Genomic DNA, 22690 nt, shown 5'->3' with positions numbered 1-22690 from the left:
CAGTCACTTCCAGTTTATGCCAGTTGCCTCCAGCATGCACCCTGTCACTCCCAGTTACTCCCAGTTGCTTCCAGCAGGATCCCAGTTGCTCCAAGGATGTTCCCAGTTGGCTTCCAGCATGGTCCCACTGGCTCCCAAATCCCCCCTGTGTAGTTCCAGTCACTCCCAGTTTGATCCTGGTCCCTTACAGTCACTCCCACTATGATTCCAGTATGGTGCTGGTCACTCCCACTATGATCCCAGTCACTGCCAGTCACTCCCAATAGGATTCCAGTTGCCCCCAAGGTGGTCCCAGTTGCTCCCAGCCACCCCCAGGATGGTTCCTTTCATTCTCAGGGACTCCCGGTCTGAGTCCAGTATGATCCCAGTAACTTCCAGACACTTCCAGTTTGAAGCCAGTTTGATCCCACTCATCCCCAGCAGGCCTGCAGTCCCTCTCACACACTCCCAGTATTATTGCAGTCACTCCCAGTAAGACCCCAGTATGACCCCAGCAGGGGCCCAGCTGCTCCCAGTATGATCCCAGTTGGGGATCATCCCTACTATGGTTCCAGTCACTCCCAGAATGATCCCAGTCACTCCCAGCCACTCCCTGTATATCCCAGTTGCCTCCAGCATGCTCTCAGTCAGTCCCAGTATGATCCCAGTCTCTCCTAGTAGGATCCAAGTTACCCCCTGCATGGTCCCAGTTGCTCTCAGTCACCCCACTGTAGTTCCAGTCTCTCCCAGTACGGCTCCAGTATGATCCCAGGGACCCCCTATATGGTGGCAGTCACACCCAGGATGAACCCAGACATTCCCTGTCACCCCCAGTATAAAGCCATTTACCCCCAGCAGGGTCCCACTTGCTCCCAGTCACTCCACTAGAGTTCCAGTCCTTCCCAGTAGGACCCCTGTCAGTCCCAGTCTCTCCCAGTATATGCCAGCTGACCTCAGCATGCTCCCAGTCAGTCCCAGTACACTCCCAGGCAGTCCCAATATGATCCCAGTCACTCCTGGTCTCTCCTAGTATATCCCAGTTGCCCCCAGTGTGGTCCCACTCACTCCTGAATGCTCCCAGTAGCTTCCAGCATGATCCCAGTTGCTCCCAGCCACTCCCAGTCACGCCCAGTGGGGTCCTAGTGCCTCCCAGTATGATCCCAGTCAATTCCAGCGTGATCCCACTTGCTCCCAGTATATCCCAGTTGCGCCAACATGGTCCCAACTGCCCTCAGAATGCTCCCAGTCACTCCCAGTATGACCCCAGCCACCTTCACTGTGGGCCCAGTTGCTCCCAATATGATCCCAGTTGTGCCCAGCATGGTCCCAGTTGCTCAGGGTTCCTCCCAGTGGGATCCTAGTAGCTCCCAGTTGCCCCAAGCATAGAACCAATTGTTCCCAGTATGATCCTAGTCTGATCCCAGTATGATCCCAGTACAATCACAGTTGCCACCAGTCTGATACCAGTGACTTCCAGACACTTCCAGTACAAAGCCAGTTTGATCCCACTCATCCCCAGTATGGCTGCAGTCCCTCTCACACACTCCCAGGATTATTGCAGTCACTCCCAATATGATCCCAGTATGACCCCAGCAAGGGCCCAGTTGCTCCCAGTATGATCCCAGCTGCCCCCAGTGTGGTTCCAGTTGCTCCCAGTCACCCTTACTGTGGTTCCAGTCACTCCCAGTATATCCCAGTTGCCTCCAACATGCTGCCAGGTGCTCCCAGTATGATCCCCGTTGCCCCAGTTCTGGTCCCACTGGATCCAGTCCAGGTCTCGGTGTATCCCGGTGTCCCCCCTGTCCCCCCACCCCGGTGTCACCCCCTTTTCTCTCCCCACAGAGCTCCTGAGCCGGCGGCGGCTGCAGCCCCTCCCCGGGGCCTCGGGCCCAGCCTGGACCCCTCCTGTCCCTGTGAGGATTTTGGGGGGGTCGTGTGTCCCCCCTCCCCTGCTGTCACTCTGCCTCCACCCGGCTGCTCCCAGTGATCCCAGTAAAGCTTCCCAGTTCGCCCCAGTCCTGGTTATTGGGGAGCAGTGGGGGAGGGGCTTGGGGGAATCCCAGGGGGTGGAGCCGAGTTTGGGAGGGGGCAGAACCGGCCCCAGGATGGATTGGGAATGGGGAACTCCCTGTGTTCCCCCTGTGTCAACCCCTCTGGGAGGGTCTTGGTGGGGCACCTGCCCCTTAAAAGGCACCCAGCTCACCCAAAAAAGTGCTGGGACCCCCCTAAATCTCCCCACAGGCCCTGGAAACCCCCCAAACATACTCAGAGCCCACCCAGGACCCCACCTAACCCCTTTTATGGGGTGCTGGGACCCCAAACTGAGTTGGAGGAAACTGGGGATTGGGGAAATGGTTTGGAAGATGTGAGAGGAGGGAAAAATGGGGGTTGGGACCCCCAGAGTAATCCGGGGGGAGGGGGGGGGAGATTGAGGGGACTATGGAAAAGTAAAAGGAAGAGGGAGAAGCATGGAAAAAGGGGGGTGGTCTGGTGGTCTGGTGGGTCAGATGGTCCTATGAGGGTCTTTGGGCACAGAGGGGCTGGGAAAGGGCGATGGCCCCCTGAGCTCCCAACTTCCTGTTGGGTTCTGGGGGCTGCTGGATCCAATCTCAGCCTTGGGTTGTGCCAACACTTTCAGTTTAGAGGAATTACAGAAATGTGACTGAACCATTTAGGTCCCCCAGGTTTTAATGATGACAAATCAGATCTATTGATAGAAAGGGATTATTTAGGGATACAAATGATCAGACAAAAGATCTTCATCAGGATTTTTTTACTGCACAAGAGAAACACTAAAAGACAGGATAAGATAGGACAGTGCTCTACACTAAAGCAATTCTTGAAGCAATTCTACTAAAGCTGGCACAAAAGCAATAATTCTCAATTAGAGATGGATGGAACTCCCCCAGACCAACACTCGTGGGGAGATCTCTGCTCTCAACCTCCATGACTGACCTTGGGGGGGTCCCCAGCCAAGGCAGGAATCTCCACACACACCCCCAGGAAGGGTTCTGTTGGAAGAAGCTGCCCCTGTGAAAGGGGACTGGCCCTTTGTGGTAGAAACCTCAGTCTGCTCGAGTGCAAAGGGCCGCTGTGATCCTCCCCCTTCCCCCCAAACGGGCAAGACAATTGGGGAAGGAAAGAGGGGCTTGGCTAACAGAGATCAAAGATTTCATGAGGTAAACCCAGGTTCAGTTCAGGCTGAGGGCGCTGCGGCACCGCCCGTGCGAACATTCCTGACGGGAGCGCGGCGGGCGGAGGGCGGAGGGGAGGGGGGGCTCTGTACAGGCGGTGCGCGCGCAGAGCGCCGTGGTTACTTCCGGGAAGCAAAGATGGCGCTGGCTCCGTGCTGCACTGTGAGCTGGCGGGGCCTGCGGGAGAGCGGGGCTCTGGGGATCCCCTCGGGGGTTTCGGGGAGCGCGGGTGTGGGTGGAAAGGCTGGAGGGCAGGGGAGGGTTTAGCCGAGGGGTTCGGGGGTTCCCGAAGGGCAGAGCGCGAGGCCTGGAAGCCGCGGAGGGGGGGGCGGGCTGCACTGCGCAGGCGCGCCGGCGGAGTAGTCATGAGGAAACTGCAACTCCCATGAGGCTCTGCGCGATCCGCCATTTTTTTCCCGCCACAGCGCCCTTGCGGGCCCGGTGGACCGACCCCAGGGAACGGGGATCCCAGTGACCCCCCCCGAACCCCAGAGACCCCCAACACTCAGCACATAGAGACTCCACAGGGAGGGGGGACCGGGGGGTCCCCTAAAGCCCAGTAGTGGGGTTCAGGGGATCTCGGAGTCCCCAGAGGAGGAGTCCTGGGGGTGCCCCCCAAAGTCTGGAGGGTACCACATCCAGGTAAGGGGAACCTCGTGCCCCCAGTATAGCCCAGTGACCCTCAGTACGGCCAAGTAACCTGCTCAGTGACCAGTCAATGTGTCCCAGTGACCTCCCACTGCCCACCAGTATGGCCCAGTGATGCTCCAGTGAGCACCCAGTAACCCCCCAGTATGGCCCAGTAACCTACCAGTGTCCCCCCGTGTGTCCTGGTAATCCCCCAGTAACTCCCCAGTCCCACCCAGTGCCCTCCCAGAGTCCCTCAGTAACCCCTAAGTCCCTCCCAGTGCCCTCTGGTTCCCCCCAGTGTGTCCCAGTATCCCCCAGTAATCACCCAGGGCCCTGCAAAGCCCCCCAACTGTCCCCAACGTGTCCCCAGATGCCCTTGGCCCTTCTGTGTGCGTGGGGGGGGGGGCGTTTCTGGTGTCAGAGGGGGCTCCTGGAGTAAGATGGAGGGTTGGTGACATCAGGGATGGGGTTTGGGGACAGTGGGGACGGGTTTGGGGACAGTTGAATTGGGGGTGTCACGGGGGAAATTGGGGCCATGGGGAGGCCCTGGGGACATTGGAGACGCCAGGGGGGTCTCAGGGGGTCAGAGGGGCAATTGGAAACACCAAGAGAGTCGTGGGAACAGCAGGAGGGTCTCAGGACTCACCTGTTTGTGGTGCTGCCCCTCCTCTCCCCCCCAGGCCCCATTAACCCCCTCAAATGTCCCTTTACCCCCCTTTTCCCTTTAATTCTCTCCCCCCACAGATCCCTTTCACGCCTCAAAACGCCTTTTAACTCCCCCAAATGCACCCAAAGGCCCCCAAAACCCCCAAATTCCCATCCAAAACCCCCAGATCCCCTCAAATATCCCCCAGCTCCCCCCTCAAATCCCTTCCAACCCCCCCCAAGAGGGATCACACGGCAACCTGGGACAGGAACACGGTGGGCTGTACTGGGGGCACTGGGCTGTACTGGGAGGGCACTGGGGGGGCTCAGGTGTCCCATGAAAACATGGCCCAGCTCCAGGAGAGATGTGGGGAGCAGTGAGGAGGTACTGCTCTGTACTGGTCTGTACTGGTCTGTCCTGATCTGTATCCCCAATCCCCAAAGCCCTTCCCCAGCTCCCCCAGGACCCCCCTGGACCCCAAAGCCCCACAGGCCCCCCCAGGCCCCTGACTTGGTCCTGCTGCCCCTTGAGCATCTGCAGCTGCTGCAGAACCAGGCATTTCATCAGCAAATGTGCAGGTGACCCCAAGCTGGGGGTGTGTTGATGTGCTGGAAGGCAGGAGGGCTCTGCAGAGGGACCTGGCCCAGCTGGATCCATGGGCTGATTGCAAGGGGATGAGGTTCCAGCAGGCCAAGGGCCAGGTCCTGCCCTTTGGGCACAAGAAGCCCCGTCAGCCCCCCGGGCTGGGGCCAGAGTGTCTGGAGAGCAGGCAGGCAGAAAGGGAGCTGGGAGTGGGGATGGACAGGAAGCTGAAGAGGAGGCAGAGTGTGGCCAGGTTGCCAAGAGGGCCAATGGCTGGTGTCCTGTGTGAGGAAGAGTGTGTCAGCAGGAGCAGGGAAGTGATTGTTGGGCTGGAGTGAGCGCTGGTGAGGCCACCCCTGGAGTGCTGTGTCCAGCTCTGGGCCCCTGAGTTGAGGAAGGCCCTGGAGGGGCTGGAGCAGGTGCAGAGAAGAGCAGTGAGGCTGGGGAAGGGAGTGGAGCCCAAGTGGTGTGAGGAGAGGCTGAGGGAGCTGGGGGTGTTGAGGCTGGAGAAGAGGAGGCTCAGGGGAGACCTCCTGACTGTCTGCAAGTCCCTGCCAGGAGGTTGGAGCCAGGTGGGGGTGGGGCTGTTCTGCCAGGAAGCAGCAGTAGGACAAGAGGACTGGGTCTTGAGCTGTGCCAGGGGAGGTTTAGGTTGGATATTAGGAAGCAGTCTTTTGTGGAGAGAGTAATCAGGCCTTGGAATGGGCTGGGCAGGGAGGGGGTGGAGTCAGCATCCCTGGAGGTGTTGAAGGTGAGAGTGGATGTGGCCTCAGTGCCATGGTCTGGGAAACACAGCAGGGTTGGATCAAGGGTTGGACTTGATGATCTTGGAGGTCTTTTCCAACGTGACTGATTCTGTGATTCTCTGATTCCCATTCCTGTGGCAGCACATGCTTGAGGCTCTATCCCCAGGGTGATAGAGATGTCTGTCCATATCTATCTCCAAGGTTAGTGTGTAAATGTGTGGTGTTAGCAAAGCAGGCTGAGTTGTGGGCTGGTTGTAGAAGGAGAAAGAAGCCCAGAGGCCAGTGCAAGCAGGCAGCCCTCAGCTTGCACCTGATGTCCCCTCCCTGCAGGTTCCTGTCCTTGAGCCCAGGCCCTGAGGTGAGGCTGAGAAGTGGCGCGGAGGTGAGCCCAGAGCTGTCCCTGAGGTGAGGCTGAGAATAAGTGCAAGGCAGAGGTGCTGCTGAGGAAGGAGAGCCCCGTGGTGGGTAGGAGGCAAAGCTGTCAGTCCCCATCCCCGAGCAGGTGCTGTGTCCATCCCCTGTGTGCCAGGTGAGCTGGGGCTTTGCTGCAGAGCTGCGGGCGCTGATTTGAGCGTCTCCAAGTGCTGAGATGGTGGGCACCCAGGAACACAAACTGTGCCTGGCCACGGAGCCTGCAAGGAGGAGCAGAGACAGCCCTGGCAGTGTGGGGGGCCAGGTTGTCCCTGTGCCTTCCCCTGCAGGCCCTGTCTGTCCCTGCTGGGCCCCTGTCCATCCCCATCAGGTCCCTGCCCGTTCCCCCCGGGCTGAGCTCCCCCCAGGAAGTGCCGTGGAGCTGAAGCTGCTGCCATCCCCCCCTGCAGCCGCTGCCCCAGCCAAGGGAGCAGCAAAGGCAGGGCCAGGAGCAGAGGCAGCAGCAGGGGAGCCCTGGGGGGGCCGGGAAGCTCTTGTGTGGGTCAGGAAAGAGGCGCTGGGCACGAGGCCGGGGCTGTGCTGAGCAGGCCCAGCCCTCACATCCCCCCAGCCCACGCCGGCTGCCCGGGGGGCTTGGGAGGGACCCCCAGCCCGTGTGCCCCACACTGAGCTGGCAGAGAGAGAGCCAAGGGACAGGGCCACGGGCAGGGCCCCGGGTGAGGGACAGGCAGGGCCATTGCAGGGCCACGGTGAGGGCACAGCCTGTGGCAGCAGAGCTGCCCAGGGCCGGGGGCAGCCGGGGGTGTTGGTACCAGCCAGTGCTGGGGCTGAGCAGAGCACGAGGCCTCTTGCAGAGCCCTGGAGCAGCCTCCCACTTGCCAGCCCCGCCCTGGTGGGGTGACACTGTCCCCTCCCTACAGGACACTCCCCCAGAAATCTTCAGAGGGACCTTTTGTGTATATTGCTGGTTGCTGATTGATGCTGGGGACCTGAGAGAACCTCTGCAATCCCATTCATGGGACACAATCTCCTGTCCAGAGTTTGACTCACTGCAGATTGTGCAGGGAAATCTGTGCTTGCAGCTAAAATATGTCATGACCTCCTACCCTTCCCCCATGGTATTTGGGATGAGTTCCCTCTTCCCGGGCACCTGCGGGATGGGAGAACTGTTGTTCTCCTGCTGTTGCTGTTCCTGCTCCACCCCTGGAGGTTCTTGCGGGTTGGCGGGAGGTGTTTTTTGGGGGTGCTGGGCTGGGTTGGGGGCAGAGCCCCGGCGGTGGGTGGGGGGATGCGGGTCCCCCCCACGGTGGGGGTTGGTGTTTCTGGGTCAGGCCCCGCCGGCTCCATTGTCAGCCCGGTGCCGGCGGGGGGGACACAGCGGGTTTGGGGCCCCCGGGAGTGCTGGGGGTGGGTGTGGATCCCAGGAGATGCCGAGTGTGGAGGGCGGAGCGGGGCGATGGCAGAGCTGGGGGACCCCCGGCAGCCTGGAGGGGGGAGCACGGAGAGGGAGGAGCCCTGGGACCCCCGGGAGCCTGAAATAGGGGGCATGGAGAAGGGGAAGCCTGAACAGTGGGGACCCCTGGGATCCCTGGGACAACAGAGTGGAGAATCTGGAGAGGGGCAATGTCAGGGAATGTGGCACCTGAAAGCGAGTCAGAGGAGAAGGGACCCTTGGGACCCCCAAAACAACCAGCATGCCAGGCAGGGGAGACTCTCTGTACCCCATAAGGGGGAAACCAGAGAGGGGTAACTTCTGGGAGAGATGTTTTGGGCTAATCTTCATATTTTGGAATATTTTTTACCTGAATTGCAACTTTTTGCAGTTTGGGGGGGGTAAAAGTCGTCTTGCTATTTCTGATGGGTTTTTTTCCTGAATCTTGGTGGTTTGGGTTTCTTTAGGCTGAATCTTAGTGTTTTGGAGGGTTTTATGAACACAGGATGCCCGGTGAGTTGTAGAGATGGACTTGGGCAGGAGGAACCCCCAAGCCAACTCACTCAGCCCTTGTTTTCCCCCCATCAGGATTTGTCCTTCCCAAAACTTGGGCGGATGGAGGAGGAGGCTGCGAGGAAGAGGAAGATGCCTTGGTCCCCCCAGGCAGGTGAGGAGGAAGTCAGTGTCCCTTTGGGCGGGTGTTGTGCTGGCTCTGTCAGCCGAGCATGGCCCCGGCTGCAGGACAACCCCGCTGGCGCCGCCGTCCTGCCGGGGCCGGAGTTGGGGGGATGTCCTTGGCCTTCCCTGTGGGCCGGAGGCAAATCCCCTGCCTGTCCTTCTTGCTTCCTGCCCCAGGCCCCGAGGTGAGGACGGAGAGCCCGGAGGACAAATCCCCCCGTGAGACCCTGGTGGGAGAGGCCGTTTTGAAGGGCTCCCCGGCGCAGGAAGGCAGCGGGGAGGAAAAGGGCCGGAGATCCCCCCGCAGGAGGGGCTCCAAAGCCATCCCAGGGTGCTCTGAGGAGGAAAGAGCCAGCCTGTGCCGGGAAGGCGGCCAGAGCTTGAGGGGGAGCTCTGACCTGGTGGTCCCTGAGCAGCCTCCCAGCAGGGAGAAGCCCTTCAAGTGCTTGGAATGTGGGAAGAGCTTCAGTCGGAGCTTCAACCTGCTCAGACACCAGGACATGCACACTGGGGCACGTCCCTACACATGTGAGGAATGTGGGAAGAGGTTCAGCCAGAGCTACCACCTCTGCACCCACCAGCGTATCCATACCGGGGAACGGCCCTACATGTGTGGGGAATGTGGGAAGAGCTTCAACCGGAGCTTTCACCTTCGTTCCCACCAGCACATCCACACTGGAGAATGTCCTTACACGTGTAGGGAATGTGGGAAGAGCTTCAGCCAGAGATCCAACCTCCACAAACACCATCGCATCCACACCAGGGAACGGCCCTACAAGTGCCTGGATTGTGGGAAGAGGTTTCCAACCAGCGGGAATCTCTACAGGCACCATCGGACGCACATGGATGAGAGGCCCTTCTGCTGCACTGACTGCGGGAAGGGCTTCAACCAGAACTCCCATCTTGTCACCCACCGGCGTATCCACACCGGTGAGAGGCCCTACAAGTGTGGGGAGTGTGGGAAGACCTTCCCCCACAGCTCTACCTTGACCAAACACCAACGGACCCACCAGTAAGGGAAGCCCCACCAGTGCCCCGACTGCGGGAAGAGCTTCGGCCGCTGCTTCCACCCCAAATGAAGCCCCTGATGGTGAGGCAACCCCTGGAGTCCAGTGACTGTCAGTCCATCCCTTTTGACCACAAAGGGCCAGTCCCCTTTCCCAGGGGCAGCTTCTTCCAACAGAACCCCTCCTGTGTGGGGGTGTGTGGAGATTCCTGCCTTGGCTGGGGACCCCTCCAAGGTCACTGCTGGAGGTTGAGAGCAGAGATCTCCCCACGAGCGTTGCTCTGGGGGAGTTCCATCCATCTCTAATTAAGAATTATTGCTTTTGTGCCAGCTTGAGTAGAATTGCTTCAACAATTGCTTTAGTGTAGGGCACTGTCCTATCTTATCCTGTACTCCTGGTAGTTTTAGTGTGTATATTGTGCAGTAAATAATTCTGATGAAGATCTTTTGTGTGATCACTTGTAACCCTAAATAAATTCGTTTCTATCAATAGATCTGATTTGCCATCATTAAACATGTGGGACAAAAGTGTTTCAGTCACACCTCTCTAATTCCTCTAAACTGAAGCTGTTGGCATGATCCAAGGCTGAGATTGGATCCAGCAGCCCCCAGCACCCCACAGGAAGTTGGGAGCTCAGGGGGGTCACCCCCCTTTGCCAACCCCCTTGTGCCCAAAGACCCCTATGGGACTGTCAGACCCACCAGACCACCTCCTCTTTTCCACCCTTCTCCCTGTTCCTCCCATTTTCCCATATTCCCATCAATCCCCAGTTTCCCTCTAAACAGTTTTGGGGTCCCAACCCCCACTTTTTACCCCCTCTCCTGTGGTCGCTGAATGAGAAAATGAGGCTGCAGACACAGAGTTCCATTGCAGGACTTGTCTGTCAACATTTTTCAGTGTCCCCTTTTATTCCTCTTCTCTTGTGAGCAGCACTTGGTGTTTGTCTTTTAGTCCACCAGAATTCCCAGCATGGCCCCAAAGCAGTGCCCTGACCCCACACATTCCCCTCCCCTCATGTGCTGGCTGTGTTCAGCCACCAGAGAAAAACACAGGCTGGTCATGCAGGCTGGTTCAAGTGCATTTCCACTTGGAGAAACAACCTTCTCTCTCTCCAAGCACTCAGCCAAGGTCCATCTTCCCTTTGCATTCCCATGAACTCAGGGCAGGTGCAGAGTGACTCCGCTTGGTCCCACCTCTGCCCCTGTTTTGTTTGGACACGCAGAGTTCACGGCCAAGAGGGCCAGGACCCGGGCTTCTTGTCTTGGGGCTTGTCCCATGTGCTTCCAGAGGACTTGGAATATTGAAACCAGACAGATTCTGAACCCCTGCTCCTGGTGCTGCCACAGTGCCCATACACTGGCCCTGCAGGCATGGCCTGCACTGAATGGCCAGTGCAGCAGGAGCCGTGGCTGCGGCAGCTGCCGGGATTGCTGCAGAGATGATCCAAGCAATCAGCCATCCACTGAGGATTTCTGCATTTCACGGTTTCCTTCATTCACTGTATCCTGCCTCATCCTCCCAGCTTCTGCTTCCCTGGGAGCCACAGTTTGGCTCTTCTGCCCATGGGAATTATTAATAATAAATGGAGGGTAGACACGTTTTGATCTGTGATACAACTAAAATAACAAGGAATATTTACAGGGATGTTAAAGGTATTGTCAGTCACACGAATCACAACGTCAGGTGCGGCCAAGAAAGGATCTGAGTGACAAGGACACACCATGGCTGAGTCATTAAGCCAGTCAGGAAGAGTTGGTAGACCCAGTGAATTCCCCCTAGAACAGTGTCTTCCTGATGGGACATCCGGGCAGGGCTTGCTCTGCTCAGCATTCCCTGCCTGCTCCCGGGATTCTTGAGGGACAGCCTCTGGCAAGTCCTGGCCCAAGGAGACCTGCCACCACCCCATGTCCTGGCAAGGCTGCTGCCCGTCTCCTGCCCCAAAGAGCTGTGCCCCTGGGGGACTTCTCTGCCAGAGGGCAGCCAAAGCCAAGGGGCACTGAGCTCTGCCCTCTTGCAGGTGGCTTTTGGGAGTGGCACCTGGAGCAATTGGTGGCAAGACTTGGCATCTGTCAGAAGGCAGAAGCTGTTGCTCCTTCCTGGCATGATTTTTGGGTGGAAGTGATTAGCAGCAGCACAAAACCACCATCAGCTGCCAAGTTTCACAGGACAATTAGATTGGACAGAGAGACTCTCAAGATTTTTGTGTTCTTTTTGCTTGTTTTCTTGCCTTCTGGAAAAAAAAATCAGCCCAGTCTCGCATGTTCAACACTCCAATGTCTGTGTGCTCAGCTGTGGCCAGCAGCTGATGTCCAGTCCATTGGGGAAGTGCAGGGGACAGGGAGAAGTCTGGGATGAGAAGCTGTTCTGTGTCTCCCCTGAAGGTGCCACCCGCCTGCAGGAGCAGCCAAGAGAAGTGCTGGAAGCAGAGACGTTCTGGCAGTTTCTGGTCTCAGGTGGACACAGGGCCCACTTGTTGCCAGGGCTCCCGGAGATTGGATCCGGGAACAAGGCAGGGCCATGCACTGGTAGGGAATGGGCTCCAGCAGGACCAAGGGAGGAATGTCCAGCAGCAAAGTGTGAGCTGGTGAACTGGGCCATCTCTTCAGCACACACCACAGTGCTTACTTCCCTCCATCCGTGAAGCTCTGCCACACGAGGCCCTGCTTTGCTTCAGCTTCTGCTGCTTCTTCCTTTGTTGCCCTCAAGTGTTGGACGTAGAGTTTAGAAGCCCATGCCCGTGTTTTGAAGGTGCCTGTGTGGAGGAGAGGTTGAGCAGCTGCAGCCTGAGGCTGGTGTCCCAGCAGAGTCTCTAAGGATGGCACCAGTGGCGCTGGCTGGGGACACCTGAGTGTGGAAGGCGTGTCCAGCCTCAAGCAGGGCCACTGAAGTCAGTCAGGATGTCAGGCTGCAGCTGAAGCTGCCAAGGGTTGCTGTGAGGCTGGGGAGTCACTGGAAAGCTGTGGTGGCCACTTGCCCTGAAGCCTTTTGCCAAAGCGGGTGCAACTGTGCCCACAGTCTGCCCACTTTTGGTGTCCTGGCGGGTGTGGGTGCCTGGGTGAGGAGGCCCAGGCGTTGTGGGTGCTGCTGCTCCTGGGCAGCCTCTGGTACTGTTGTCTGTGGGGCGCGGAGCCGCTTGGGCAGCAGCGAGTGCGCAGCCCTGCCCGAGGAGCCCAGCGCCCTGCCCGTGGTGGCAGCAGCTCTGCGGGCCCAGAGCTCTGGCTCAGGGGGGTGTCGGCCACAGCCCCGTGGCCTGGGCAGCCGTGGGGGCCCGGGCTGGCCGCCAGCCCTGCCTGTGCCACTGCCCCTCGCCGGCAGCACCCGGCGGACGTGCCCCGGCAGGGCCCCCTTGCCCTCCTTGTCCCCAGCCAGGCCAGCCTGGCCACCTTGGGGGTGTGCCCACCCTGCTGCTGAGGCCTGGCCTCCAGGGCTTCTGCCACAGGGCTGGGAGAGGCCTCGGGAAAGCACCAGAGCAGCCAGCTGGCAGGGAAGGAGGTGGCTGCCTGGGGGCTGCTTATGGCCTCTGCCCCCCCAAGTCCTGGGGGCTTTTCCCTCCACCCTGCCGCTCGGGGCCTGCGCCCAGTCTGTCCCCTCACAGCCTTCTGCCACCCACCCCCTCACAGATTCCCTTCAAGGCTTCCCTCTCCCTTGTCCCATCAGGGCCTCCACAGCACCTCACCCCTTCCTGGCCTCCCAGCGCCCCCTCCCCTGCGGGTCTCCCCCAGCCCCGCCAACCTGCCCAGCAGTGGTGCAGCCCTGAAGGAGCTCCAGAGGAGCTGCTCCAGAGGCACTTGGGAGCCCGGAGCAATCCAGCCAGTGACACACTGGCAGGACACAGACGCTGCTTCCTGGCTGGGGAGGGCTTGTGGCCATCTCCAAGGACAAGGTGCTCAGGGTTCCCCACAGCTCCAGCCTCTGCCCCTCCACTCTGCTGCAAGCGTTGAGGCTCCAGCAGAGCCACCAAAGGCCAAGGGGCTTCTGCCCACTTTTGCTGGCACGTTGCACAGCGGGGCAAGTGTTGCTGAGCACAAGGAGCCCTTTTCCCCTCTTCTCCAAGGCCCTGTGCACACTGGGCACCAAAAAAACCTCCTGGGCTTCTGTATGTGATAACATGGATGTAATGTTCCCATGCTGAGCTCAAAGGGGGTGCTTGCAGGGAAGAGGCATCTTCCCCACAGGCTCAGGTGGCCCCAGGAGATGGAGCTTCCTGCATCAGTTCTCCACAGAGCTGCAGCAGCACAGGCAGACACTGCCCTGCGGAAAAGGCCGGGTCTTCCACGCCCTGCACAGCCAGTCTTGGAGCTGCTGGAATCTGCAGTAGGGAGCCATCTGGACAGCTCTTGGCACGTAGCAGTGTTGAATTGCCAGGCCTGCCATGGCGAGTCTGATGTCTTCTGTCACACTTCTACGGGCTGGAAGAGGCAGCAACGGAGACTACCAGAATGGGAAGAATGAAGTTCTCCGTACAGCTCTGATGATGTGGAGCGTTTCCTGGGCCAGGTTTGAGACGGCAGGGCTGTCATCAGTCATGTCTTGAAGGGCTGGAAGAGAAAGGAAGAGAGCCAAGGTGAGAGGCCAGGGGTGTGGGGACGTGAGGAGCCCCTCCTGCCAGGGCCATCCCAGCCAGCTCTTGCCATGGCCAGGAGGGAGCAGGGCCCAAGGGGATCAGCTGGAAGGTGCTCTCGCTCACCCTGGCAGATGAGCTGCAGCTCTGGCTGCTCCTGCTTCATGGACCTGGCGGCGATCCCTGGAAACACAGAGCCTGTCAGGGCCCCAGAGGCACAGGTCCCCCGCAGCGGCGCTGCCAGCCCGGCCACACGGCCTCCTGCCCTGGCAGGGCTGAGCCCGGGGCCTTCCCGCATGGGGACGGCCCAGGGCTGGGCTGGCACAGGGCGGCAGCAGGCGCTCGGGGCCACTCGGGGCTCCACATGCCCTGGGCCGCATCCTGCTGCCGCTGCAGCAGCCGGGGCTGGGGCCGAGCTGCAGCGGGGTGGGGAGGGACCCCGGCCTTGTGGCTCACCCAGAAACTTGATGGCCAGCTTTCGCAGGGGCTTCTCTGGGCTCTCCAGGAACGGCAGGGCCTGGCGCACGTACTGGCCCACTCGGCTCCTGTCCTTTTCCAGCTGCAAAGAGCGCCAGGGCAGAGAGGGAAGGCTCGGCTCAGGCTCTGCCCCTTGGCCGGGCGCTGCCTGCCCCCAGCATGGGGCTCCCCTGCCCACAGAGTCCTGAGGCCTGGCCAGCAGCCGCTGGGGTCGGGCTTTGGGGGGAGCAGAGGGCTGGGTGCTCCTGGGGAGCTGTGGGGCGGCCCTGCCCCACAGCCCAGCTGGACTGGGGCTCTATGGCAGCCTGGCTGCGGGGCAGGGGAGCTTGGAAAAGAGCCCGCACACCCCAGGGAAGGGAGCAGTGTGTGGGGCACAGGCTGGTGTCTGTGGGTGCAGCAGTGGACACAGGCACCCTGCCAGCCCCACACATTGGGCATCAGGGGCTGGGGCTTTGGGGCCGTCCTTACCAGGCACTCGGGAAACCTCCACGGCTGCTCCATGGTCACCAAGTCCTCAAGATCTCTCCACTTCAGGAACCTGGCTGCACCAAACAGTGCTCTCCAAGAGGCCTGCACAGCAACAGAGAGCGGGCCATGGCACCGCAGCCCAGGGCACAGCACCCACATCCCTGTGCCAAGGCCAGGAGGAGGCTGCAGGCGACCATGGGCCAGGGCAGGAGGCACAGCAGCCTCCTGCCATGGGGACACCAGAGCCCACGAGTCCTCACCTCTGCCACACGCTGGTTCTCATTGTGCCAGTTGAAGTAGAATGGCACCAGACTCAGGTACACGTGTGGCTTTAGGCTCTTGCTCCTCTCTGTCGCCTCCATCAGCTCCCAGAAGAGGAGCATGGAGAGCTGCTGCAGCTGGCTGTGCTCCTGGTGCAAAGGAAGAGGAAAAGACCTCAGCACTGGCTTCTCCAGGCCCACCGGGGCACAGGCCTGAAAAGACACTGGGCCCAAAGTTTCCTGGCAGCACTCAGTGCCCACGATGAGGGGCACAGAGCCTTACGTTGTCAAAGAGTGGCCGCAGCGCCTCAAGCAACTTCAGGGCAGTGGGGGTGGATATTTTGACAATTTGGAAGTGCAGCACATTGATGAACGCGGAGAGGGTCATCTGAACTGCGTCTGTGTCTGCATCCTGCAGTAGCTCCAGGAGGCTTTCACTCAGGCTCCGCATGCTCTTAGCCTGTGTGGAACACAATGCTGTGGTGCAGCCCCACGCTGCTGCCGCGGGGCCCAGAGGCCAAAGGTGCGTCCCAAAGGAGTCGGGCAGCTGAACGGGGAGGAGGAGAGCTGGGAGCAGCTGCCACAGCTGCCAAAGGCCAGCCAAGGCCAAGCTACTGCCTCGCACAGCCGCACGCTGCCGGCCCGGCTTCAGCCCCTGCCCCCTGCTCACCATTGCGGGATCCCTGCTGAGCACCACCAGGCCTCGGAGCGCCAGGCGACGCCTCGCCGGGCACTGACTGCGCAGGTGCCTGGAAATAATCTGCAGGACGCTGGGCCCACATTGTCTGGGGTTCAGGCAGTGCAGGACCTGAAAGGCAGGGAGCAGTGACGGGGTGCCCGGCCGGCAGGAGCCCGGACCCGCCCGGGGCTGGGCCCAGGCAGCAGCACAGGGTGCAGGCGCCGTCCCGGGCGGCTGCGGCTGTGAGAGGGCAGAGAGGGGGAGGCAGCTGGGCCAGGCAGCGCTCGCCATCAGGCTCACCTCCACCAGGAACGCCAGGGCAGGCAGTTCCCACAGGGGCTCTCCCCTGCTGAGCCGCGGGAGCAGGCTGACGGCGATGCTGCGACCGAAGGAGCAGGAGACACGGCACAGCTCCCTGCAAGGGGGAATAAAGGTGCCAGAGACCCTGAGCCAGGTGGGCAAAGCTCTCCTGGGACTGACTCACACAGGCCTGGTCTTTGGCCACCAGCCCAGGAGGGGACATGGGCACTTTGGGAGGTGGCTCCTCCTGTGCAGCCGCCCCTCTCCGCCTTTTCCACTTTGCTCAGCCATCCCTGGCTGCCAAGGCCCTCTGGCCCAGCACACGGGCACTGTGAGGGGTGGCCTGTGCACAGGGCAGAAATGACCTGTGGGAGTGTGGGGCAGTGGGGAGAAAGGGCTCTCACCTGGCCAGCAGACCCACTGCATAGTGGTGGCTGTCAGCCTTGAGGAGCATGTCCCAGCCACACTTGCGACCGATCGCCATCAACACGTCCTCACCCAGCAGCTGGCGCAGCAGGGCTTTAACGGTCTGCACTGCAAACCTGTGTGCAGAGCACAGCCCAGGTCAGGCACAGAGCCCTGGCCCCAGCCCCGAGGGCGTGGCAGGGGGAGGGGACTGGGATGGAGCACCTGTTGGGGTTGGGGGGAAGGCTGCGCTGCTCCCGGCATTGCCTCCAGAAGGTCTCGACCTCCTCTGACATCTCCTCTGTGCTGATGAAAACTTGGAAGAGCAGAGTCAGAAGGAGGCGCGGGAAATTGTCCTTCACTCCCCCTGGGCACCAGGAGTGGGACAGCTGGAGGATCTCCCAGAGTGCCACAGTTGCCTGCCAAAGACAAAGCACCCAGAGACGGCTCTCAGGGCCCAGATGTCCATGTGGCAGGGCCCAAGCGTGGCAGGGACAGGCCAGAGGAGACACAGGGGGATCCCCCAGCCTGGTGTCCCTGAACCTGCCCCTAAGCCAGGCTTGCAGCCCAGTGCCTGGGGCAGGGAGAAGCAGTGGTGAGAGAGGATGGAAAGGCGTCCCAGAGGCAACCTGGGGGCGAGCAGAGGCCAGCTCAAGAAACTCACAGCCAGGGCAAAGACATCCCTCTCATCCCCATCAGAGGTGCGTCTCCTGTGCGCTGGCCAGTATTCCAGCACACGGAAGAGGATCTGCAGCACCGGCTCCTTAGTCCATCTGGAGGAGATGAGCGTCTTCCACATGGTGCGAGCAGCTCTGTGGAGTCACAACTCTGCCTCAGGGGGGTCTGGGACACAGCTCTGTGGCCTTGGCAGCTGCGGGGCCCAGGTGACAGAGCCACGGTGCCTTGTGGGGCAGGGAGGCAGGCTGGCCTCAGGATTGGAGGCTGACATGCCAAAGCTGGCAAAGAGAGGAGCTGGAGTGTCCTGGAAGTCTCCATGTCTCTGGCACACCATTTGGGACAGGCTGTCCAGGGGGATGGGGTCTAAAGGCAGGTGAGCCTTCAAGGCAGGTGGGCCCCATACCTGTCACAGGCTGGGGCAGAGCGCAGCAGGGTCACTGCAACGTCCATGGGGTGTTCCTCGGTCAGCAGGACAAGAGTCTTGTCCAGCCTGTGCTCATCAGACACATTGGACGTGAGCCACTGATGGATGCACCTGACTATGGCCGGCACCTGGAGGGGACACGGGGGACAGTTGGAGAGCTGCCAGAGCCAGTAACTTGCCCAGTTTCCCCCAAGAAGTGCTCCCCTTGCCACCAATCTCTGCTGGTCTCAAAGGCTGAGGGGACCCAGCGCAGCCGGCGTGAGGGGCCACAGCATCCCTGGGGGACTGGAGCCCTGGCCACAGGCTGCTTACTTGCTTTGCTTTGTAGACACCGTTCTCCACAAGCATATCCAGCAGGGCAGCGCTGGTCTGGGCATTGAAGAGGTCCGAGTTTGCCGTGTCCCCAGTGGCCATGAAAGTGGCCTCTTCATGCCAAATGCACCTGATGAATCTGCAAACCAGCTACAGGAGAAAGGCAAGGAAGAGAGAGGGATGTCCCCTGGAGGGCTGCGACAGCGGTGCAGGGCTGAGCAGTGAGAGCAGGCCCAGCCCAGGCGGGGATGGCTGCAGGTACCTGTGCTGCCCTGCGGAAGCGGCCACGGGCACGGAGCTGCTCTTCTGTCCGCTCCTGGCCTGCATCTGGCAAAGAGCGAGCGCGCTCAGAGCTGAGGGTGTGCGGGAGAGGCCGGAGAACACATCCCAGGCCTGGGCTCCAGGAGCAGGCAGGGCCAGCTCTGGGATGCCCAGTGGATGGAGCACGGCTGCCGGGAGATCAGCCCCGGCCCCTCTGCCCCCCTCCCTTTCCCTGGGCATGTCCAGAGGGGATGGGCAGGATGAGGCCAAAGGGGCTGCAGCCACCAGCCCTGTGGCCCAGCTCCAGCACTCACCCTCCTGCGGGGGCTGCACCTGCTGCACCTCTTCAGGCTGCTGTGTTGGAGCAGCCCTAGGGCTTTCCTCCTTCTTCTCCTCCTTCACCCAAGCCAGCTTGGGCACCGTGGGGGGTCTCTGCTGCATGTCTCCGTCTGGTGTTATGGTTACCTGCAGCAGAGATGCCATGGAAAAGCTTTGGCTCCCCAAGTCCTGCAGTCGTGCCTTGAAGGCAGCTGCAAGAGAGAAGCCTGGGAAATGCCTCGCCTCATCTAGTCCCACTGTCTGGTCTCGAGGGCACCTGTCCCAGGGACTGGAGATGCCTTGAGCAGCCCCAGGTCCCCAGGTCCCACAGTCTGGCCTGGAGGATGCACAGGGGAGAGGTGGAGAGCTGCCAGAGTGAGCAACTTGCCCAGCTTCCCCTGAGAAATGCTTCCCTTCCCAGCACACTGTGCCAGCCTCAAAGGCTGAGGGGGCCCAGCGCACCCAGCTTGGGGGACCACAGGCTGCTTACTTCAGCAGAGACAGCTCTCTCCTCAAGAAACTCCAGGCTGGGGGTATCGGCCAGGCGCTGAACAGGCGCGGCGTCAGTGCTCGCCACGCCCTCCGTCGTTGTGGCGTCGGCCTCCTCCGTGAGCCCAGGCAGCACAGAGTCACAGTGTGACACATCATCGGTGGACGTGGTGTCCCAGTGGGTTGTGAGATCACTGGTTGCGGTGTCACACTTTGCTGGGACAGCAGTCGACGCAGTGCTGACATCAGGCTTTGTCAGCTGGGTCAGGATGGTGTCAGGCTGGGCCTGGACATCAGCTGGTGTGATCCTGGCCTTTCTACGCCGACTGCCCATGAATTTCATAAATGTCTGCAGGAGAAAGAAGGGCAGGGAAGAGAGGGATGTCCCCTGGAGGGCTGCGACAGCGGTGCTGGGCTGAGCAGTGAGAGCAGGCCCAGCCCAGGCGGGGATGGCTGCAGGTACCTGTGCTGCCCTGTGGAAGCGGCCACGGGCACGGAGCTGCTCTTCTGTCCGCTCCTGGCCTGCATCTGGCAAAGAGCGAGCGTGCTCAGAGCTGAGGGTGTGCGGGAGAGGCCGGAGAACACAGCCCAGGCCTGGGCTCCAGGAGCAGGCAGGGCCAGCCCCGGGATGCCCAGTGGATGGAGCACGGCTGCCAGGAGATCAGCCCCTCTGCCCCCCTCCCTTTCCCTGAGCATGTCCAGAGGGGATGGGACAGGATGAGGTCAAGGGGACTGCAGCCACCAGCCCTGTGGCCCAACTCCAGCACTCACCCTCCTGCGGGGGCTGCACCTGCTGCACCTCTTCAGGCTGCTGTGCTGGAGCAGCCCCAGGGCTTTCCTCCTCCTTCTTCCTCCGGAACAGCCTGAGCAGGCTGAAGCGTCTCCCTGCCATGCCACAGTCTGGTGTCCAGGGCACCTGCAAGAGAGAAAGAGAACCTCGGAGAAACTCCGGGCCCTAAGTCCTGCAGAATGGCCTGGAGGCCACCTGCCGCAGGGATTGGAGACACCTCGGAGAAGCTCCGGGTCTCCAAGTCCTGCAAAAGGGTCTTAAGAGCACCTGCCACAGGGATTAGAGACACCTCGGAGAAACTCCGGGTCTCCAAGTCCTGCAAAAGGGTCTCAAGGGCACCTGCCACAGGGATTAGAGACACCTCGGAGAAACTCCGGGTCTCCAAATCCTGTGGAAATGCCTCGAGGTCACCTGAAAGCGAGAAAATCCTCCAAAACGCTCCGGGTCAGCAAGGCACGAGTTGGCTGCGCGGGGGCTCCGCACAGCACCGCTCTGTCCCGTCCTGTCCCGTCGCCTGCTCCGAGGAGCACTGTTGACACTGTGGCCGTGTCACCAGCAGCACCTCTGTCACCGCGGGTCATAAAGGGCCCTTGGACACCCTGCCCCCTTCCATCCCACCGGCCGTGCCCAGCGTGTCACAAAGGGCCCTTGGACACAGTGCCACGTGGCCTGGGGCCTCCCCCAGCCCCGCCAACCTGCCCCACCTTGGAGGGAATCCGCTCTCTGAAGTATCTAATCTGGCTGGACCTGAACTGTAGGAACGGCTCAAGAAATGAGCAAACACTCCCCTCCTGTGCCTGCTCACGGCAGCACAAGGAGCCCCCTCGGCCGCCGACTCAGTCGCAGCAGGAAGGGCACGGGGCCTTCCACACAAGCTGGCACGGCCTCCTTGGGAGAAGTGCTGGCTGGTGGCCATCCTAAACGGGGGGGGTGACACCGAGAAGGAAGGTGTGGGCAAGGGCACCAATGCTGCTGGCAGCCCTTTGGCCAGGGCTGCACCCAAATCAGCAGTTGTGGCAAGTCCTGGCCAGAGGAGACCTGCCACTGCCCCGAGTCCTGGCAAGGGTGCTGCCTGTCTCCTGCTCCAAAGAGCTGTGCCCCTGTGTATTAGTTCATTTGAATACATGCCCGGAATAAAGACAAGTACAACAGACATTCAAACAGTACAAAAAATCTTTTATTGCAGTAAGAATAAAAAACTAGCAAAGAGAATCAAAAGCTAAAAAAGAATACAAAATAACTGCTTTATCAGTTGGCATTCATACAATACTATGAATGGCTTTTATTATAGTATTAACTAGTAAAAAGGGAATTAAAGGAACATTTAAAGGATATTAAAACAATACTACGAGTGGTTTTTAATACAGTATTAACTAGTAAAAAGGGAATTACAAGGATATTAAAAAAGGATATAAAACATTTGCTTTCTCAGTTGCTTCCTGTCAATAACCTGTGCTTACCCACACAGACAGGCCAGGGCTGCCAGGATCTGCAGCAGCTGGTCAGTGCCCGTGCTTAGCGGGCGTCCCCGCGGAGCAACACAGTCTCCATGGCAGGATGAGGATCGCTCACCCCAGCAGTCCTGACACCCCATTTTATCAGCTCCACATTACACCACGTAGGGCCAGTACCCAGTATAAGGTGATGCCTGAGTGGCAGCCAAACCCCGCCTGTTCATCACCTGATAGCAACAGTCTGTGCATGCCCTGCTGTAGGGCAAGGGGCGAGCAACCCCTGCCCACAAAATCTTCCTCCCATCATCATCTTTCTCACCTCTATGTATGACCTCTACCACTGTGTTTCAAGGGTAGATGTATCTATCTTGCAATATGTAGCAAAACCAAGGAAGAACTCAGCTCTGATAATAGGGGATATCAAGCTGACTTGCTAAAAAGCACAATGGACCTTACAATTAACCTGTGCCATGAAGTTACATTGTACCATACTCTGGCTGGTTTCACATCCTAATATGATTCCTTTCTCACGCCTCTATGCTCCATTGATCATCTAATCCAAAAGTACCCCCCTTACAGACATGAAACAGTTTAAAGTCCTGTAGAGGTAGAGATGAAAAAGTCATATCTCAAATGTAGTGCTAGCTTGTTCTTCAGCATTTCCAAAATTCCTTCCCAGCAGGTGCCAGGATGGGTGGGCAGGAGGTGACTTGCTTTATTCAGACCATTCTTGTACGTGTGATTGCTGCTCTTTCACCCCTCTCCCCCTATTTCTGGGTTGGTTTCTAGAGCTGTTTTTGAAAGAAACACTTTTTTCAAACTCACACGTGAATATTTTTGAAGATATACAAGACATAAAAATCTAGTAAAACCAATATTTAACAAAATGGTGAAATCACACTCCTTTATTTACTCTGAGCACTCTGCTACTGACAGTTTGTGTAGTTCTCCATATACTGGAAATGTAACAAAGGATCAAGAAATTTTTTGTGTTCTTTATTTCCTTTTAAATTTTTTTTCTGTCATCAAATTGGCTGCAGGATTTGGTCCTGTCTTTGTGGAGGATGAATGCCACTGTCTTTTTATGTTTGATATTTTATCCCTTAGGGGGACTGTCAGTGGGAGAAGTGGTGGGAAGGATCCTCCACTCAGGGGCTGGAGCTTCAGCTTCTAAAGAAGGCTGTACTTAATCAAAGAGCTGCAACTCAGGATTTCTCCTGGAGTTCCAGAACTTTTCATTTAGCCAGCTGAGAGTGCCCAGGGCACAGCCAGGTTAATGTTTAACTCTTCCAACACTGGGCTCATCCCGAGGATATCCTGTCATCCTGAGAAGGAGGAAGGGAGATGCTGTGCCTATTTCCTGTGGCTGTGCAGGAAGCAAAACCTTCAAAGCCGTGGCCCTTCTGAAGGAGTTGATCTTGTGTTATTCCTCAGTAGTCAGCACTGAAAATTCTGTATCTGAGACACTGAATGAAAAGGAGAGTTGCCAAGAGGCTTGTTTGGGGGAGAGGTTTTTTTTGGTTTGTTTTATTATGGGAGTCTTTTAGT

General features: G+C 59.2%; 2 protein-coding genes across 3 annotated transcripts; one reads left to right on the top strand and one right to left on the bottom strand.

Moving 5' to 3' along the window:
* Positions 1-8660: 8660 nt before the first annotated feature.
* On the top strand, positions 8661-9329 carry LOC113990366 (zinc finger protein 286A-like). The gene has a single exon (XM_039390017.1). It carries the CDS (start codon positions 8760-8762, stop codon positions 9273-9275), a length of 516 nt encoding a protein of 171 aa, XP_039245951.1. The 5' UTR covers positions 8661-8759; the 3' UTR covers positions 9276-9329.
* Positions 9330-13363: 4034 nt separating this feature from the next.
* Positions 13364-20294, bottom strand: LOC113999237 (maestro heat-like repeat-containing protein family member 7). 2 transcript variants are annotated; one of them, XM_039390018.1, is made up of 18 exons: positions 19670-20293; positions 19362-19426; positions 18900-19247; positions 18406-18556; positions 18093-18157; positions 17831-17980; positions 17498-17646; positions 17081-17228; positions 16642-16835; positions 16416-16553; positions 16012-16126; positions 15703-15840; positions 15316-15492; positions 15033-15182; positions 14773-14874; positions 14284-14386; positions 13954-14010; positions 13364-13804 (listed from the first exon to the last, which is right to left on the bottom strand). In XM_039390018.1, the coding sequence occupies exons 1-18, from the start codon at positions 19788-19790 to the stop codon at positions 13698-13700; spliced, it is 2478 nt and encodes an 825-aa protein (XP_039245952.1). In that variant the 5' UTR covers positions 19791-20293; the 3' UTR covers positions 13364-13697. The 2 variants fall into 2 exon arrangements, with proteins under 2 accessions (XP_039245952.1, XP_039245953.1); XM_039390019.1 differs by lacking the exons at positions 18093-18157; positions 18406-18556; positions 18900-19247 and having other exon boundaries at positions 19670-20294.
* Between the last annotated feature and the right edge of the window lie 2396 nt (positions 20295-22690).

Source organism: Pipra filicauda, unplaced genomic scaffold (genome assembly GCF_003945595.2).
Source record: "Pipra filicauda isolate LSUMZ 115617 unplaced genomic scaffold, ASM394559v2 scaffold795_size112054_pilon, whole genome shotgun sequence".
Lineage (NCBI taxonomy): Eukaryota > Metazoa > Chordata > Aves > Passeriformes > Pipridae > Pipra > Pipra filicauda.
Note: the sequence above shows the minus strand (reverse complement) of the source record. Positions and strands in the feature narration are given on the sequence as shown.